We start from the raw sequence: 21118 nt of genomic DNA on the forward strand, positions 1-21118 counted from the left end.
TTTGATATATTATTAATTTCTGGACCATTTTCTCACCATCTTCAAATTGAATTCAAAGATGGAATATTATGTCATATATAAATCGTATCTGTCACTTGTATTAGATATGCTAAACACTAAGAACTATTTTGTTTAAAGCTGGCTTTCTTCCCAAAAGTAACATTCTGAATTCTCTTTTTATATGGCTGACAACCAAGTAAGAGATTTTCCTGCTTTAGTTGGAAATTCATGGAAACCATAGGCAAATAGTATGTCCGAGGATATCAAGCAGAAAACCCTACACTGTATTTTCAATTACATTTTTATTTGCTTTAATGCAGTTTTAACATCAGTAACAGTGGAAATATGACAATCTGTATATGAGTAGTTATAATTCATGCTGATGAAAGTAGCTTCCATCTTATCATTCTTGCAATATTGAAACAAACTCCAGTGAACTTGTTAGAAGCTGGTTCAGTAGAGATTGTTTCAACACTGAAGGAATGAAAAATTAGAACCTCTGTTGTCAGATGAGCAGTAATAATCTGCATCAGTTCCTGGTCTGGTTCATATTTGAGCGCTGAAGATGGAATTTTCCCAGCAGTAGATGAATGTCTCAGTGGCCTTCTTCCTAAAATAACATACTCATTGGCACATTCTGTTTGTGTATACAGTCATCCCTTGGTATACTCAGGGGATTGGTTGCAGGACCTCCTGTGGATACCAAAATCTGAGGATGCTTAGGTCCTTCATATAAAATGGTGTAGTATTTGCATATAACCTATGTACATCCTCCTGTATTATTTAAATCATCTCTAGATTATTTATACCTAGTACAATATAAATGTGATGTAAATAGTTGTTATGCTGTATTAGTTAGGAAATAATAAAAAGAAAAAGAGTCTGTACGTTTTCAATACAATTTTTTCCTGAATATTTTCTATCGGAGATTAGTTCAGTCTATGGATGTACAACCCATGGATACAGAGGGCTGACTGGATAGATAGATAGATAGATAGATAGATAGATAGATAGATAGATAGAAAGAAACATATAAATATATGTATATGTATGATTATATATATAATATATATACATATAAAATTCCAACAATGGAATTACTACTGCTTAAAAATAACATATATACAAATTTCATAAAGTTTATTAAATGTTAAATTTTTGCTGATAATTTTATACAAATAAGAATTGCTGGGAAGGTGGTATTATTTTCAGCAATACAGAGACAAAATAAAACCAGTAATGATTGGATGAAACTACCAAGCAATGTAAGAGACTTAAAATATCCTATTTATTGTAAGTGTTATGTCTATACTACTTATTTCAGGGGGTTAAATAAACATATGATTATATGATCACATCCAGATAGAAATGAGATATTAAGGGCATATTATTTTCCTGAAAAAAAACATCAGTTTTCAAAGTTTTGCATATAAACCATCTTACGTTATTTTTCAACAAACAAACAAACAAACCTCTTAATTGTTGTCCCATGTAACAGTTTAGCTGCCGTATATGTGATGTCACTCCTAAAGGTTCAAGTAAATGGCGCCACACATACGACCACCAAGCTGCCACCAACATCAGTAGTCAGCAGCCCAAGCATCATTGTTTTTTTCAGCCAACAAATACTTTGAGTGCCTCTCACATGTCAGGTACTCTTCTAGGTTCTGCAAATTCAGCAGTGAACAAAACTGGCAAGCCACCTGCTCTCATGGAGCTTACATTCTAGATTTTATCCACACTAATCATGGAGTCCACAAGAAAGCTATCTGATTTGAAATGGTCATATGCTTATGCAATTCCTACTGTGATGTAGGACAGTCAGGTTGCTTTTGTGTTACAGTTTCTAGTAGTAGAGAGACAGTTACAGAGCTGTTCTTCATGGAACTTTGAGAAACGGTCCATCTCTGCAATAGTTCAAGCCCACTGAGTGTGTGGACCCAAGCTGCTGTGCTGAAGGGAGAGCTTCCTGTTGATTGCCACAGGCAAAACTGCTCTAAAAAGAATATAAACCTAGAATCTACAAACTGATGTAACCAATGGGATTTTCATGTCACCATCCTTAATGTTGATAATGTATATAATTATTTTTGGTTTTCAGTTACTTATACGTTTCAAAATAAGAAAGGACAAAGCACCCTGTTGTAAAAAGCATGAGTCCTGGTTTTCCCGGGTAGGATCAGATGCCTGGCTGGTGTGCTGTGTAATTCTACTCACATTATATAAACAACAAAACTGCATATATCATAAATTCAAAGCAAATAGGTGAATATAGCCAAGTAAACACATAACAATAACACCTGCTCTGAAGAACCTAATTTTTTATGTCTTCATTATTGCCATTGGCATTGTTGTCATCAGCATCACCACTAGCATCTTTTTCTGAGAGTTCACTGTATACCAACCACTGTTCTAAGCTTACTATATACCTCACAGGAGGGAGAGGAATTGAGTGGGTGGTTATGGCTAATGGAAAGAGGTTAGTTGAAAGTGGTGACCCAAACTGATACTTTAAAAACTATATGAAAATCAAGTCGATAGAGTTTGAGAGTTAGTGTATTTTCACAACAATCTATTGTCTAAAAAGCAATATTTTGGATTAGTTAGGAACATTGCCATTAAATTTTTTTTTTCTCTGGGAAGTGTCAATGTGCACATAATAAATGTTTTGAAGAAAACGGACATATCAAATTTTGTTTTATGGACAAATCCTCCAAATCAAATATATAATCCAAATACAGAGAGAGAAGCAAATTTCTCTCTGTCACAGCAAAGAGAGCACAAACCCATTTAAATGCCCTGTTCAGTTATGCTTGCTGGTCAAGAGGTGCCCACAAGCCATAAAATGTTTCTGTCCATGGCTCATGCAAAGATGTGCATTTTTTCAATATTTAAATTATAGACTACATTAGCTAAAAGTTTTGAATAAAAATGACCTTCTTTACTTTTTTAACACACTACAAATTTTCTAAAGTCTTTGTAATAAAAAAGGCAATTAGATAATCTTCAAACAATTTTGTTAGTATTTAGTTCTTTAGTTTTTCTTCTGTCATGTTCAATATAATTATTTGATTTATGAAACATGATTATTCAAAAATATTCACATATACTAGATCACTTAGGATTTCATTTGAGCTATGAAAAATAACAGTATCAATAATATATAGCAATATTTTTATATCCATAGAAGACCACATAAGGCCTGGGTATTTACAGACAAATTAAAATATTCTATTAGTTTCCACAGTAGTCTTGTTTAGTGTTTTTATTATATTTCCAATGACATAAAGAAACCTGCATTTCCAAATGCTAATTACTTTTAGAAAACTTTACTGTAATTTATCTAAAGAAATATTTAATAGGATAAAATGATAAGACAACCTGACAATAAAATAAGTTATACTCATTGTCCAGATAGGTGCAAAAGGGTTGCATTAATAGTCATTCCCCTAAACCATTTATTTGATGTACAATATTAAAAATAAAAGTTGCCTTGTAAACTAAATTAACATTTATGAAATAGTAGTAATATTTTTTTCTTGAATAATATAAAGACAAACAGTTTAGACAAACTTGTAGGCCTATACTACACATCAATAAACAATGGAAATCCTGGAATCCTATGCAAGCTTTGTGTGGGTCAGTACGACAGTATGAGATATTGAGTGATCTTTGCAGCCAGCTGTAATTCATTAGCAAATGTTACTCTGATGTGATGGAAAGGATAAGAAGCAAGGTAGCTCCACACTGATTTATGTAAAATTTACTCATCTCCCTTTCATGTGCTATTGAAGCTGATGTGATGGTGGGTTAACAATGTTGACACAAATAATAGGCATTGATAGTATTTTCTGAGATGATTATATTTCCGATTACTTGCTAAATCTTTTAGGAATAAAACAAAATAGAATTACATAAACTGAACATAATTTAAAAGGTTGGAGAAAGAATTATAGAATAATAGTGGTATATAAAGACTTGAGGATTCTGTAGTCAGTTTTTGATGAAAAATACATTTGAAATCAAATTCCAGACTGAAAGAGTTCAGATGTTTTAAAAGGATTGAACAGCCCAGATGTTTTAAAAGGATTGAACAGCCCAGAAACTATCATTCAAGTCATAGTTTTGAACTATGATTCAAAACATAGTTTTTTCAACATGAAAACATTTTACCTGAGAATATTATTTACCATCTACGTTAATTTCTAAGATAATATGGAGATGTCTCAAATTAATGCTAAAGTTTTGTAAACAAAGCTCAAATTTCTGGGTAGACTATAAACACTAATTTAAATTAGAGACAGTTCAGAGGAGAGATTTGTTAACAAAATATTAAGCAAAATAATGGCTTTGAGGAACTTAGTTTTGGCTTCTGGAGACCAATGCCTACCCTTGCAAATACTAATTCAATCACACTCAAAACATTCCTCCTTATTCAACATTCTTCATTAGCATGGCTTTGAATAATTTTGTTTTACTTACATTTAGAAGAAGAAACAGTGCAAAGCACCGGCTTGTAAATGTGAACTTCATTTTTGGTTTTTGAAGATCTCTTTGTCCTAGAAAAATATAAAAGCAACAAAGACTAAAATTAATATATCTCTGATATTGGCTATGGCATTTCATTTTCATTTTTTTCTACTTGACTTAAAGAGGATCGATGTCCCAAGACACCCTAAAAAACACATGTAAGAAAGAACAGTATGCTTGTGATGCAAATGCAGTGAAGATTCCATTGCTTTTCCTGTCAACCAGATTGTTATACTTGAGACCCTCCTATTAAGAAATTCTGGAACTGCCTTTGCATATTAGGACAGAAATAAAGACATTCAAAGAGAGCAAGAGCAAATCATGTCGGCTTCAATTAACAAGTGTCATCAATAGAGCTGCTGAAAATTGCAATGAAGATGTCTACCAAGAAGTCACCTCACTGGACATAAACAAATAAAATCTATAATATGCAAAAGATTAATCATGCCGTCTAGGTAGTCTAAGGCCAACTCTAAAAGTAGCCTTATTTAAAGCTTTGAGTAATTTTCTTTCCTATAAATGTTTCTTTAAGCTTCAAATTGCTAGTAAGAACAAATTTCTTCCATAGCAATGATTGAGTATTTCATTTAACAGCTCACCATTCATACTCAAGAGCATAATCACCCAAACAGTTTGCTTAGTCACACATATCAAACAGTTTTTCATGACTCTGCAGATAATTTTAAGCAAGAAAAGATAACAAAGGGTTAAACATTTGAAATATACATATATTTCTTTTCATCAGTGGGATTTGTGTGAAACCTACATTCCAACTAGGGGTGAGTGGTTTTGATTGCATCTTAACTGATAATTTCCTCTTGTACTACATCCATTATATTACCTATAGAATTTACCTATCTTTTATCCAGGAGAACTTCCTCAACCTAGCAAGACTGGCCAGCATGCAAATTCAGGAAATACAGAGAACACCACTAAGATATTTCATGAGAAGATCAACTCCAAGACACATAATCATCAGATTCTCCAAGGTCGAAATGAATGAAAAAATATTAAGGGCAGCCAGAGAGAAAGGCAAAGTAACCTACAAAGCAAAGCCCATCAGACTAACAGCAGACCTCTCAACAGAAACTCTGCAAGCCAGAGGAGATTGGGGGCCAATTTCAACATTCTTAAATAAAAGAATTTTCAACTCAGAATTTAACATTCAGCCAAACTAAGCTTCATAAGCGAAGGAGATATAAAATCGTTTCCAGGCAAGCAAATGCTGAGAGATTTTATTACCACTAGGCTTGCCTTGAAAAGCTCCTGAAAGAAGCACTAAATACGGAAAGGAAAAACCAGTACCAGCCACTGCAAAAACACACCAAAATATAAAGACCAATGGCACTATGAAGAAACTGCATCAACTGTTGTGCAAAATAACCAGATAGCATCATGATGATGGATTAAATTCACACATAAGAATGCTAACCTTAAATGCCCCAATGGGCTAAATGCCCCAATTAAAAGACACAGACTGGCAAATTGGATAAAAAGTCAAGACCCATTGATGTGCTATATTCAGGAGATCCATTTCATGTGCAAAGACACACATAGGTTCAAAATAAAGGGATGGAGGAAAATTTACCCAGCAAATGGAAAGAAAAAAAAAAAAAAAAAAAAAAGGCAGGGGCTACAATCCTAGTCTCAGACAAAACAGACTTTAAACCAACAATTAAAAAAAAAAAAAAAAAAAAAAAAAAGACAAAGAAGGGCCTTACATAACGGTAAAGGGAAAAATTCAACAAGAGCTAACTCCTCTAAATATATATACACCCAATACAGGAGCACCCAGATTCATAAAACAAGTTATCAGAGACCTACAAAGACACTTAGACTCCCACACAATAATAGTGGGAGACTTTAACACTCTACTGTCAATATTAGAGAGATCAATGAGACAGAAAATTAGCAAGGATATTCAAGGCTTTAATTCGCCTCTGTATCATGGGACCTAATAGACATCTGCAGAATTCTCCAACTCAAATCAACAGAATATACCTTCTTCTCAGTGCCACATGGAACTTGTTCTAAAATCAACCACATAACTGAAAGTAAAATACTCCTCAGCAAATGCAAAAGAACTAAAATCATAACGAAGAGTCTCTCAGACCACAATGTAATCAAATTAGACCTCAGGATTAAGAAACACATTCAAAACCACACAATTACATGGAAATTGAACAGCTTGCTTCCAAGTGACTCCTGGGTAGATAAAGGAATTCAGGAAGAAATCAAGAAGTTCTTGGAAACCGATGAGAATAAAGAGAAAATGTATCAGAATCTCTGTGATACAGCTAAAGCAGTGTTAAGAGGGAAATTTATAGTACTAAATGCACACATCACAAAGCTGCAAAGATCTCAAATTGACACCCTAACATTACAATTAAAAGAGCTAGAGAGGCAAAAGCAAACTAATCCAAAAGCTAGCAGAAAACAAGAAATAACGAAGAGCAGAGCAGAATTGATGGACATAGAAACCCAAACAACCCTCCAAAATATCAATGAAATCAGGAGCTGGTTTTTGAAAAAATTAACAAAATAGATAGACCACTAGCTAGACTAATAAAGAAGGAAAGAGAGAAGATTCAAATAGACACGATAAAATATGAAAAAGGGGGTATCACCACTGATGCCACAGAAATACAAACTACCATCAGAGAATACTGTAAACACCTCTACACAAATAAACTAGAAAATCTAGAAGAAATGGATAAATTCTTGGTACCCTCCCAAGACTAAACTAGGAAGAAGTTGAAGCCCTGAATAGACCAGTAGCAAGTTCTGAAATTGAGGCAGTAATTAATGGCCTATGAACCAAAAAAATGCCCAGGACCAAATGGATCCACAGCTGAATTCTACAAGAGGTACAAAGAAGAGTTGGTACCATTTCTTCTGAAACTATTCCAAAGAATTGAAAACGAAGGACTCCTTTCTAGCTCATTTTATGAAGCCAGCATCATCCTGATACCAAATCCGGGCAGAGACACAACAAAAGAAGAAAACTTCAGGCCAATATCCCTGAAGAGCATTGATGTGAAAATCCTCAATAAAATATTGGCAAACTGAACCCAGCAGGACATCAAAAAACATATCTACCATGATCAAGTTGGCTTCATCCTGAGATGCAAGTCTGGTTCAACATACGCAAATCAATAAATGTAATCCATCACATAAACAGAACCAAAGACAAAAACCACATGATTATCTCAATAGATGCAGAAAAAGCCTTTGATAAAAGTCAACATACCTTCATGTTAAAAACTCTCAATAGACTACGTATCGATGGAACATATCTCAAAATAAGAACTATTTATGACAAACCCACAGCCAATATCATATTGAAGGGGGAGATTGAAAGCATTCCCTTTGAAAACCAGCATAGACAAGAATGCCCTCTCTCACTGCTCCTGTTCAACATGGTATTGGAAGTTCTGGCCAGGGCAATAATCAGGCAAGATAAATAAATGAAGGGTATTCAAATAGGAATAGAGGAAGTCAAATTGTCTGTGTTTGCAGACAACATTTTATATTTAGAATACCCCATCATCTCAGCCCCAAAACTCCTTAAACTGATAAGTAACTTCAGCAAAGTCTCAGGATACATAATCAATGTATGAAAATGGCAAGCATTCCTTTAATCCAACAATAGACAAGCAGAGAGCCAATTCACAATCATTACAAAGAGAATAAAACACCCAGGAATACAGCTAATGAGGGATGTGAAGGACCTCTTCAAGGAGAACTACAAATCACTGCTCAAGGAAATAAGAGATTACACAAACAAATGGAAAAATATTCCATCCTCATGGATAGGAAGAATCAATATCATGAAAATGGCCATACTGCTCAAAGTAATTTATAGATTCTATGCTATTCCCATCAAACTACCACTGACATTTTTCATAGAATTAGAAAAAAGTACTTTAAATTTCATATGGAATCAAAAAAGAACCCATATAGCCAAGATAATCCTAAGCAAAAAGAACAAAGCTGGAGGCATCACACTACCTGACTTCAAACTATACTACAAGGCTACAGTAACCAAAACAGCATGGCACTGGTACCAAAACAGATATATAGACCAATGGAATGGAACAGAACAGAGACCTCAAAAATAACACCACACATCTACAACTATCTGATCTTCAACAACTTGACAAAAACAAGCAATGGGGAAAGGATTTCCTATTCAATAAATAGTGCTAGGAAAAGTAGTAGCCATATGCAGAAAACTAAAAATGGACCTCTTCCTTACACCTTACACAAAAATTAACTCAAGATGGATTAAATTCTTAAATAAAAACCCCAAACCATAAAAACTCTAGAAGAAAACCTAGGTAATACCATTCAGGACATAGGCACGGGCAAAGTCTTCATGACGAAAATGCCAAAAGCAATTGCAACAAAAGCCAAAATAGACAAATGGGATCTAATTAAACTAAAGAACTTCCACACAGCAAAAGAAACTATCATCAGAGTGAACCAGCAATCTACAGAATGGGAGAAAATTTTTGCAATCTAAGGTCTAATATCCAAAATTTACAAGGAATTTAAACAAATTTCCAAGAAGAAAACAAACAACCCATCAAAAAGTGGGCAAAGGATCTGGACACTTCTCAAAAGAAGACATTTACACAGTCAACAAACATATGAAAAAAAGCTGAACATCACTGATCCTTATGGAAATGCAAATCAAAACCACAATGAGATACCATGCATGTCACACCAGTCAGAATGGTGATTATTAAAAAGTCAAGAAACCATAGATGCTAGAGACTGTGGAGAAATAGGAATGCTTTTACACTGTTAGTGGGAATGTAAATTAGCTCAGCCACTGTAGAAGACAGTATGGCGATTCCTCAAGGATCTAGAACCAGAAACACCATTTGACCCAGCAATCCCATTACTGGGTACATATCCAAAGGAATACAAATCATTCAACTATAAAGACACATGGACATGTATGTTTACTGCAGCACTATTTACAATAACAATGTCATGGAACCAACCAAAATGCCCATCAAAGACAGACTGTATAAAGAAAATGTGGTACATTTACACCATGGAATACTATGTAGCCATAAAAAGGAATGAGCTCATATCCCTGCAAAGGATGAAGCTGAAAGTCATCATCCTCAGCAAACTAACACAGGAACAGAAAACCAAACACCACATATTCTCGTTCATAAGTGGTAGCTGAACAATGAGAACACATAAACACAGAGAGGGGAACAACACATAGCAAGCCCTGTTGGTGGGTGGGGTGCAAAGGGAGGAAACTTAGAGGACAGGTCAATAGGTGTAAAAATTTTATTTTTTAAAAAGAAAAGAGCCAGGCGCGGTGGCTCAAGCTTGTAATCCTAGCACTTTGGGAGGCCGAGACGGGCAGATCACGAGGTCAGGAGATCGAGACCATCCTGGCTAACACGGTGAAACCCCGTCTCGACTAAAAGTACAAAAAACTAGCCGGGCGAGGTGGTGGGCTGCCTGTAGTCCCAGCTACTCTGGAGGCTGAGGCAGGAGAATGGCGTAAAACCCGGGAGGCGGAGCTTGCAGTGAGCTGAGATCCGGCCACTGCACTCTAGCCCGGGCGAAAGAGCAAGACTCCATCTCAAAAAAACCACAGAATTGGAAAAAACTGCTTTAAAGTTCATATGGAACCAAAAAAGAGCCCGCATTGCCAAGACAATCCTAAGTCAAAAGGACAAAGCTGGAGGCGTCACGCTACCTGACTTCAAACTATACTACAAGGCTACAGTAACCAAAACAGCATGGTACTGGTACCAAAACAGAGATATAGACCAATGGAACAGAACAGAGTCCTCAGAAATAATACCACACATCTACAGCCATCTGATCTTTGACAAACCTGAGAGAAACAAGAAATGGGGAAAGGATTCCCTATTTAATAAATGGTGCTGGGAAAATTGGCTAGCCATAAGTAGAAAGCTGAAACTGGATCCTTTCCTTACCCCTTATACGAAGATTAATTCAAGATGGATTAGAGACTTAAATGTTAGACCTAATACCATAAAACCCTAGAAGAAAATCTAGGTAGTACCATTCAGGACATAGGCATGGGCAAGGACTTCATGTCTAAAACACCAAAAGCAACGGCAGCAAAAGCCAAAATTGACAAATGGGATCTAATTAAACTAAAGAGCTTCTGCACAGCAAAACAAACTACCATCAGAGTGAACAGGCAACCTACAGAATGGGAGAAAATTTTTGCAATCTACTCATCTGACAAAGGGCTAATATCCAGAATCTACAAAGAACTCAAACAAATATACAAGAAAAAAACAAACAACCCCATCAAAAAGTGGGGAAAGGATATGAACAGACATTTCTGAAAAGAAGACATTCATACAGCCAACAGACACATGAAAAAATGCTCATCATCACTCGCCATCAGAGAAATGCAAATCAAAACCACAATGAGATACCATCTCACACCAGCTGGAATGGCAATCATTAAAAAATCAGGAAACAACAGGTGTTGGAGAGGATGTGGAGAAATAGGAACACTTTTACACTGTTGGTGGGATTGTAAACTAGTTCAACCGTTATGGAAAACAGTATGGCAATTCCTCAAGGATCTAGAACTAGATGTACCATATGACCCAGCCATCCCACTACTGGGTATATACCCAAAGGATTATAAATTATTCTACTACAAAGACACATGCACACGTATGTTTATTGCGGCACTATTCACAATAGCAAAGACTTGGAATCAACCCAAATGTCCATCTGTGACAGACTGGACTAAGAAAATGTGGCACATATACACCATGGAATACTATGCAGCCATTAAAAAGGATGAGTTTGCGTCCTTTGTAGGGACATGGATGCAGCTGGAAACCATCATTCTTAGCAAACTATCAGAAGAAGAGAAAACCAAACACCGCATGTTCTCACTCATAGGTGGGAACTGAACAATGAGATCACTTGGACTCGGGAAGGGGAACATCACACACTGGGGCCTATCATGGGTGGGGGGGGGGAGGGATTGCATTGGGGAGTTATACATGATATAAATGATGAATTGATGGGTGCTGACGAGTTGATGGGTGCAGCACACCAACATGGCACAAATATACATATGTAACAAACCTGCACGTTATGCACATGTACCCTAGAACTTAAAGTATAATAAAAAATAAAAACAAATAAATAAAAAAAAAGAAAAAGAAAAAAATTAAAATAAATAAAATATGTACTCACATATTAAAAAAAAAATCAAAGAACAGTTAAGAAAAGTATTTACAGATTTTGCCAGGTATAAATTACTGTCTACAATGTATGCCTATTAGACTTGTCCCCAAAAGAGTAAATTCTATTCAATTTACATATTGGTGTAACAGGAAATTGAGAATGTAAATTATAATTTTCAAATGTCATTTTATATGTTGATCATTATTCATTGTTTCTGATTTATTTCAAGTTCACTCACTAAATTGGAAGCATATACACACATGCATTAAGTGCTGAGGCACTACATGAAATTTAAATATGAGCTGGATGAGATATGGTTCCAGTATAAGAAGCTGAGCATCTGAGTGAGGAAGGGCATAAATGATATAAGATGTTGCAAAATAACTCAAATGCAGACTGGGTAAAAGGTTCAATGAAATTGCAAAAATGTAGGGCCTTATAAGAGGGTTACATAATTTTTTATTGGGAGATCAGGGAGGGTATTATATTTTGAGATAAAATTTGAAAACTTGAATAGGGTCTTGAAAAGCAAAGACCTCCTAGTCAGAGAAAGTAAATAAAAACAACATATGGATCTAGGAAAACTTAGGATAACTAAAGAATAATGAATATAATAGTTTAAGTTAGCTGGAGCATAAAGCCTCTTAGGGAGTGGAAATACGGCTGAAAAAGTAGGTTTTGAGTGCTTAGGAAATTTATTACCCAAACTACCCATTTGGCATTCTGTGTATTTCTATGTATTTTCATCTACATATATACACATCTTAACAACCTTACCTAATGCTAAACCCTTTCAGATAAGAATTATTTTTTAGATAGCTATGCATCTCTGGCACATCACAAAATTGTTTATTTTTGTTTAGGTTTATTATTATTGATGTTTATTATTATTGATAATGATGGTGGCTTGTGATCTAATGAGTTAAATAAAACATGGAATTCTGATTTTTTACAACTGTATCCTCACCACACCACCACATTGGCAAATCTAAATTTATTATTTTCTCTGTCCATTTTCTTGCATTTCTCATATCAGTGTCTTGCACAATTATCCATGAATTGTATGAATAAGAAAGTAGGGATCATTCTTGATTCCACTCACTTCTTCATTCCAAGCTTCTAGTCTCTACGACTCTCTGATTCCATCTGCATTTTGGGATCTTTTCAAACATGTCCATCCTATCTACTGCCTTAGTGCAGGTCACCATCTTTCTCTTCAGTTCACTGGCAACAGCCTCGAGACCAGTTTTCCTGCTTCAAGTCGTAATCCCTCCTACTGGTATTCCATATTAAAATGAGTGCAATTTTACTCTTCTTTAGCAATTCCCTACAAACTTTAAGTAAGTGCAAAGAACCATTGGCCAGGAATACAATACAGGACCCCCTTATAGTAACAAGCACCAGTGTGATCATGAAGAGAAATAGAGAAAAATTAAAATTGTCTCTTAGATTTGTGGCTTGGTAAAAGGACAGATAAGAAATTCAGGAGAAGAAAGTAGGTGGAGGAGGCAAACTTTTAATTTATGTCTTTCTTGTTGATTGGGAATATTACTACTTCCATATATTGGGTGAGACTTATTTCCTGGTGTGAAAGGTAGAGCTTTTGAGATGTATACATACTTGTGAAACTGACACAGTTTTCCTTGTCTATATCCTGCATTTTACAAAGTACAAAGAAGTCATAGACATACATTAAATTCCTAAAGGCATGATCGTCCTGTAATTTAGCCTCTGAGAGAAGAAGGATACTTAGAACACCATGAGTGGTGCCAGAATGAAAAACCAAATCTCCTCTTGACATGATCCTCCTCATTAATTCCAAATGTGAGAGCTAATATGGTGAGAAGCCAGCTTCTTTATGAAGGTGAATATGGGTGATTAGATGGCTAATTGATAGTACATGGTACTATCCATGTCATGTATTTGATATTTTGTAATGTAGAAGTTGCTGTTTGACTCAACAGTGTTATTAAAATGAGGAGCACAGGAGGCAATGGGAGACTTACCACTTTAAGGTGAATGAGCTGCACAGTCATCTTGTTCTAGGAAAGAGGACCCCCATGGTCTTAAAGCCCCACACGCGACATTTACAAATGTATCACAAGCAGCTTATAAGAACAAAAATAGCATGAAAACAGATCTGAGAGTGAATATTCAGAAATAACAGAGGAGATTTAGATAAGAAACAATGTCTTTTGTTTTGCCTATAATTGAAGAGGTCTTAATTTTAAAGACTTGCATTATTTGGAACTATAACAAATGCCTCATGCACAAATTATAGTAGATCTCTGCTCACCAACCCTGCCTCTAGTCGGAAAAGTTGCACTGCAGTTGTCCTGGGTTAAACAATGCCTTGTAGATATGGTATTTTGAAAAAAAGCACATTATGGTGATTCCTGAGGAGGGGAGAAAAAAACATATACAGGTAGAACTGTGAAGAAAGGAGGTGCTTTATCAGTTTCAGAGAGAAAAGCAGGCAAAGAAGAGTAGAATCAGGCTGAAGAATGAGATAATTTCCCTTTCCTGAGATTATTAGAAGGAAGAAAAGAATGGGAGAGAGAGTTAATGAGAGTGACAACCGTGGGGAATCCAGGATGAACTGACAGAGGCCGATGGCTTAGTTGGAGAGATGATTAAAAGACAGAATGAAAGATGGATAGATTGGAGGGTGGAATCTAGAGACTGATTTAGTGTGGCATTTAAAAGAGGCAAGATTCAGGGTGATACTGGTTGTGTTCACAGTTCAGTGACCTTCAGGAGAATAGCTCTGACCTGAGCCTTTGAGAGTGAAACCTGGACCCAGGTAGAAAGGACAATATTACCAAACAGCAGTTAGTTGGTATGAAATGCACCTTGAGAACTTTCAAATTGGAATGGAAACAGGCGATACAGAAGACCTGCAACCGGAAAATCATCTGGTACACCAGGAAGATCACTCAAAAGAAAATCAGAACAAAGTTTAACTTTGACATAAAATTATTTGTTTACTTGCTTCTTGATGAATTACCATCTCCATAGCAAGGATTTTGTTCACTCTTGCAACCCAAGAACCTAGAGAAGAGCCTGGAACATAGTAAATGCTCAGTAAATGTTGGCTGCTTGGTTTAAGGGATAATTTAGAACCTAAGGAATGTCAATCTGATAATTTAGTAAGACAGGAAGCATTGTCCTTTACTTAAAGTGCCCTAATCGTGGAGCCAAAAAAATTCTAATTTCTGCTTCTCCCTTTATTATTATTATTATTTTTGAACAAAGAACTTCACTTTTATGCCAGTTTCTTATCTATAGAATGACTACTTAGCCATGCCCTCCTTGAATAGGAGAAGTATACAAGACCTGTCTCAGTAATCTGGCTCCTTAGAGTAATGATTTCCAACCTATCTTTTAACCACTTTTTTCAAACAAAAACCCTGACAGGAGCCTCATCCTGCTAGAGTCAATGTGAAGCCAAAACCAGGTCAATGTGGAGCCTAAACATCTCATTGTCATGGCTGATTTAGAACATGCAAATGAAGAAACCATTGTCAGAGGTTCAGTTACTGGTGGGACAACCAAATCTACACTGGTTTGTATCCATAAATGGACACTTGCCACTAATCTTCTCTCCAGAAAATTGCATCCTAGGGTGGCAAAAGTGGGTGGATCAGTGGAAATCATTTCTTCTGTGAATAAATAAAATCAAAATCAGTAAATCAATGATAATATGATTGAACAGAATGTCTTCATGTAAGGGGAACAAATTTACTTGAAAAGTTAAATTATCTTTATTTTTTGTGGAAAGAGTACAAAATGTCAATGTCTGAAAATAATGTGTCTATTCTCATAGATCGGCATTTCCAAAATCATGTTCCATAGAAGAGCAGCAATCCCATGAGAAGCAGCACAGAATAAAGTTTCCAAGGCCAAATAAGTTTAGGAAATTTAAGTCTTTCCTATTCTCCTCTCAGAGATTTACTGTAGACATTAGCACTTTAAAGACTCTAATTTTTCTGTACAAAAAAGACCCCTTTGATATTAACTCTTCATTTCCCAAACCTGATTGACCATGAAACACTTTTATGGTGTGATAACAATTAATAACCCATCTATAGAGTATACTTTGGAAAATGCTCTTTTAGCTCAATGGTAATTTCTAAACTACTCTAGTTGATTAAGCCTGCAAGTCATGAGAACAAGCTGCCCTTTTACTTATAATTTTCTCTCTTTCCCATTCATGAAGCAAAAGAGCAATTCCTGAGGTCTTCAACATTCTCTAGCCTTGGTACAAAGCCCAGTACTATAACGGGCATCTCATAGGCGATTACTTCCCTTGGAGCAGTATTTGTCAAGAACCTTTCCACCAATATCTTGACTATGAGAACAAGGAGTAGGATGAGGAATGTGGGCAAAGAGTAGTGAAAAGGAACATGGCTTGTCTCAAAACAGCTATGAGTTGTTGAAACCCAAGGCCTAGAATCTTTTTCAAATATAAAATTTGGCATTTCTTTCTAGATAATTCTATTTAATATGTTTCTGTAGCTGCAGTCTAAGTGAATAAGCAAATGAACTCTGTGAAACCACAGGATAGGCTGGTTTGTTGTCATAGCAAAGCCTTCTGTTGGACGACTCCTTGATTATATAACCTATTTGAAAATCATTCTTCATTATTACAGGAACTAACTTGGCAAGGCATAATATGGCCATAAACCCAATTTATGTTGCCACATTAAGCAAAACAGAGTGCCTTCCTACTCCTCCTCATGAGTTTAAAATGTCTATCTAAATTCAGGCTCCAATTCTAGCTGGTAGAAAGACTTGGCACTTTCTGCATTGGAGAACTGTTCTGGGTAAACAGCATGACACACAATGTCAGAGAAATAATTCAGATGATGGGGAAATAGAATAAAAATGATGTCATATTGAAAGAAATAAGACTTTTTCTTTTACTCATGTCAATGACCTGACTCAGCTATGTATTTTTACATCAGTCATGCTAATTTAGCTCTTATTGAGCACACTGAGCTCTTATAAACTTAACCACTTTGTATCTTGCATTTTGTGTATACATCATCTAATTAGCATTTAATAGTTACTGTGTTTTCAGTACCAGGCTATATTATTACATACATGTTCTTTGATTTAGTTCTTAAGACAAAATGTTGTAGATTCTCCTTTTACACTTAGCTTATGGATGAGCAACTCAAAGCTCAAGGAGATTAGGAGATTAGGTTAGCTTCCAGTCATGAAGTTATTGAGTGGACAAATCAGGTGTTCTGACTCCTAGTCCTGTGCCCTCAGAGTGGTCTCTCCAACCACCAAGCTACTTCTGTCTTAACAATATCCCTGACTTCAACCTGCCCAGGGCTTTCCATATCATACTTGTTTAATCCATGTTTTTTGAGGGTATAAATGAAAAGAAGATCTAATAGCCATGCCCTTCATATCTTTTCAAAGTTTCCATGGAGAACCCAGTCTCAAATTACTCTTGATCTCTGTTATATCTGTTTATCAACTCATATGTTATTTTCACTGTTATTTTTAAGCACATAGATGATGTTTTTACTATCACTGCCTAGAAGTTCAAAGACGAAAAGCCCACAGTCCAGAAATCCCTGGTAGGAATAATCCAGCATGGATATATATTTCTAGCTATTAAGGGGAAATGGCTAGAAAGCACATTTCTACTCCAAGATGCTAGCCTAATCCTGGTGGAAATGGTATAAACTACTTGACAAATTTTGAAAAGTTACTGGTCACATTTTTTTCAGCATTTCTACTCTAAGACCCATCTCCTTAAGTAACTTTAATTATACTTGCTAGTGGGAAACATAACAATGATATAAGATGTAAAATGAAGCAATGATGTATACTGGTTTGGTGGAAGTTTTCAAAAATAATTAGAGTTTACTTTGAATTTGAGTACCACATCCTGTGTAACAGAGTAGTTAATACAAGACTCTACACAAAGCCTTGCACATAGTAAGTGCTCAATAAGTATTTATTGAATGAACAGATACATGACATCTAAGTAGTTGGTCAGGCAACATTAATAAACAAGGAGATCTTAGAGAAATGGTTCAGAATTATATGCAGTTCAGAATTGTGCCATTACTCGAATGGCTATTATTAATGGATAATTAGATACGATTTGTCTAATTCAAGCTAATTTAAGAAAAGAGCATTATAACCTCATGTATACTTGCTAGTATTGGAACTCAATAACAGCCATGATAAAGGGGAGATAGAAACTGTTTGGTTCAAATCAATTTAACTAAAAATACATCATGCACTTATTAGATGTGTTTCAATGCTTTCTTAAGGTAAAGTTGAACTTCAATATGTGAGAGATTGGGAGAAAAATAATCCAATCTAAAGGATCAGCATGAAGATACTGGAATCGCTAAGCATACTGAAGAAACCCTAAGTGGCCTTATTCCAAAATTTATGTTCTTAGTCACTACATATAGACTGTCATATATGAGGAATAAAGTAAACTCAGTTTTGGACAAATGGAAATTGAATTTTCAGAAGAGTCTTCTATTTAGAGAAACTGATTGTAATTAGCATGTTCACGGTTTCTTTGTAACTTTTCAACTTCTGTTAAGATCAACTGTGGCAAATATTAGAAGAAAAATCAGTATGGCATAATCGAAAAAAAATAGTGGGTAAAGGAATAAGAGATACATATTGTAATCCCAGAACAACTTCAAACTCACCACATGACTCTTAAGCATGTTACTATATCTTTCTGGGCATGCATTTCACTACTTATAACACTGAATTATAATTAAAGGTCTTTTTCACTCCAGGATAGGCTCTAACGCAACCATCATTAAAATACAAAACATGTATTTGGAAGACAGAGACAAGGTAGCAATGTATAGATAAATATTGACTCTACTTGACACTGTAATAGAAAATACACTAAAACAGCATTTCCACATTGGCTTTACAAAATATGATCTCTGCGAACACTCATTAATAACAAAAAGAGGAATGAGTAGTCCACTGAAATAAAGTTTGTGAAAGGTGTGAAATGTGAAATACCATGTGCTCTTCTCTGGAAATTCACAAGTATGTTAGGATATTAAAAGTTCTGAAAAATCCTGCAACCATGGATCCTCTAAATAAATTCATTTAAATTAGCTGTTATTTCTAATTACATTTACCAACATTAATGTGCAATGAACATTCAAGGAATAGATGACCAAGTCTGGGTAATAATTGACTTCCATTGATTTCCTGAATGAAAAATATGTTGGTGTCTTGATTAGCAGAAAAAGTTGCAGTAAAAGGTAAATGTTGCAGACTTACCAGCATTTCTTTATTATATTGGAAAAGAAATTGCAGGACTTTGCCACGACTTGTTTGGTTAATTGAAATTCTGGTAAATATATGATTGGTTAAATACGTTGGTGCTTGGTTTTGAAAGTCCACTTTCTTTTTTTTTTTTTTTTTTTTTTTGAGGCGGAGTCTTGCTCTGTCACCCAGGCTGTTGCAGTGGCCGGATCTCAGCTCACTGCAAGCTCCCCCTCCCGGGTTCCTGCCATTCTCCTGCCTCAGCCTCCCAAGTAGCTGGGACTACAGGCGCCTGCCACCTCGCCCGGCTAGTTTTTTGTATTTTTAGTAGAGACGGGGTTTCACTGTGTTCGCCAGGATGGTCTCGATCTGCTGACCTTGTGATCCGCCCGCCTCGGCCTCCCAAAGTGCTGGGATTACAGGCTTGAGCCACCGCGCCCGGCCTGAAAGTTCATTTTCACAAATACTGATAAATCACCCTTCTATTATATCTTACACAGGAGGCTTCCTGAATGGAACTAAATTGGTTGGCACAAGTTATAAACTCTTTTAAGCCCAGTTTTAAAATATTTATGTAGAAGTCAATGCCACACACATATGAAACCATTCTATAAATATGAACAGGAATTTAAAATGGTGGGATTAAGATATAGTCCTTATACAAAATATCATTTTGTCCTTATATATACATAGTTGAAAAAATCCTCTTTCAGAATAAAGTACACCTGATTTTATTAAATGATGAAATTGGAAGGGATCTTAGAATTCAAATATTCCAAACTTCTTACACTATAGATGAGCAAAAGAAAACCTAGTGAATCATTTGTTTTAAATCTGTTTGAAAGTTAGTGGAAGAGCTCTAATTAAAACTCTGTCACGGGGTCCAACGTACTTCATGTTCTAAATTACTACTCTGTCTCGCATCAAAGATTTTTCCTAGTTGGCTTCAATATTTTGCAGTGAAGTTCTAAAGCTTGGTCTAGTTGGGGTGGAAATAACCATAACAATAGCTCATCCACTTGCCCGGTTTAATTTCTCTTAATCACCTTTAGAAATTCTGTTTGGTTCTGATATCAAGACTGTTTTAAGAAAGAATCTGCTTAGACTTGAATAAAATGAGATTAAATAAGAGGATATCTGGGTTGTTATTCAACGTATTTAACAATTGTTGCCTCTGCAACATCCGCCAATTAGAACAATTGCTAGCTGTTAGCTACAGGCCCTTTTGTACCAATACTCACTAGCTATAAACCAGTCTGGGGTTCTTAATTTTCTGCCTCTCCCCCATAACCTTGCTATGCATTGTACATACATTTATCTTTGTATGTTTGTGCTTGTAGAAGTGGAGGTGGGGTAGAACGAAGCAGAGCACTTATTGTGTTTATAAATTCACTCATCAAATATTTACTGAATCCAGATGCAGTACTTGCTCTTACGGAGTCTTTCTGTATTGCAGAGAAAGCTTGAATGGGAGCTACCCTCATGCACCCCCTTAACGCACATATCTCCCAATCCTCTCACCACTTATGGGATTTCATACAAAGATATTTCATCTAGAACCTTATAAGAGACAATCTTGCTCCTGCATTTCCAATTTCAGTGCATATATTTACTAATAAAAAAAGCATCATCAAATGTAATTTGATCATTACAAACTTTCCTTTTCTTCCTATTAAATTATTTAAGAATCCATTTCCCTGAAATTTGAGTGCCCTTGGAAATTATCCTTTCTTCACGGCTGTGTAAGTAGTTCAAAAGGTTCTGTAAAATTAGCTAGATTCCCTTGAAAAACAGAGCAATTAAGTGAGATTAATGATATAAGGGATGGCCAACCAAGTTGGATCTCTAAATGTCAGCAATGATATACAAATAGTTTTCATCATAGCAGTTGTTTCACACCAAGACCCTAAGATCTTATAGTCAGTGATCTGATCTGACTGCCTTTATCTAAAATGATGATGTTAAAGTCAATTTCAATGTGGCAATTTAATTTTTCAGGTAAACTGAACATCCGGCTTGATTCAAGAAAGCGTAGTCCTTGTGAGAAACTTGCATATGACTCACCTTGCCAGTTCACTTTTAAAAAATT

At 35.6% G+C, this 21118-nt stretch overlaps 1 protein-coding gene across 4 annotated transcripts in view; it reads right to left on the reverse strand.

Moving 5' to 3' along the window:
- CALCR (calcitonin receptor) overlaps nt 1–21118 on the reverse strand; it is a 155335-nt gene that overhangs the window by 59659 nt on the left and 74558 nt on the right. For 2 of the 4 annotated variants that reach the window (XM_010353149.2, XM_010353150.2), the window contains one exon: nt 4483–4559. In XM_010353149.2, coding sequence (XP_010351451.1) covers nt 4483–4559 — 77 coding nt within the window. Of the gene's footprint in view, nt 1–4482; nt 4560–12684; nt 12696–21118 lie in introns of those variants that run through there. The other 2 variants (XM_010353151.1, XM_010353152.1) reach the window with 2 other exon arrangements.

Source organism: Rhinopithecus roxellana, chromosome 6 (genome assembly GCF_007565055.1).
Source record: "Rhinopithecus roxellana isolate Shanxi Qingling chromosome 6, ASM756505v1, whole genome shotgun sequence".
In the NCBI taxonomy this organism is placed as follows: Eukaryota; Metazoa; Chordata; class Mammalia; order Primates; family Cercopithecidae; genus Rhinopithecus; species Rhinopithecus roxellana.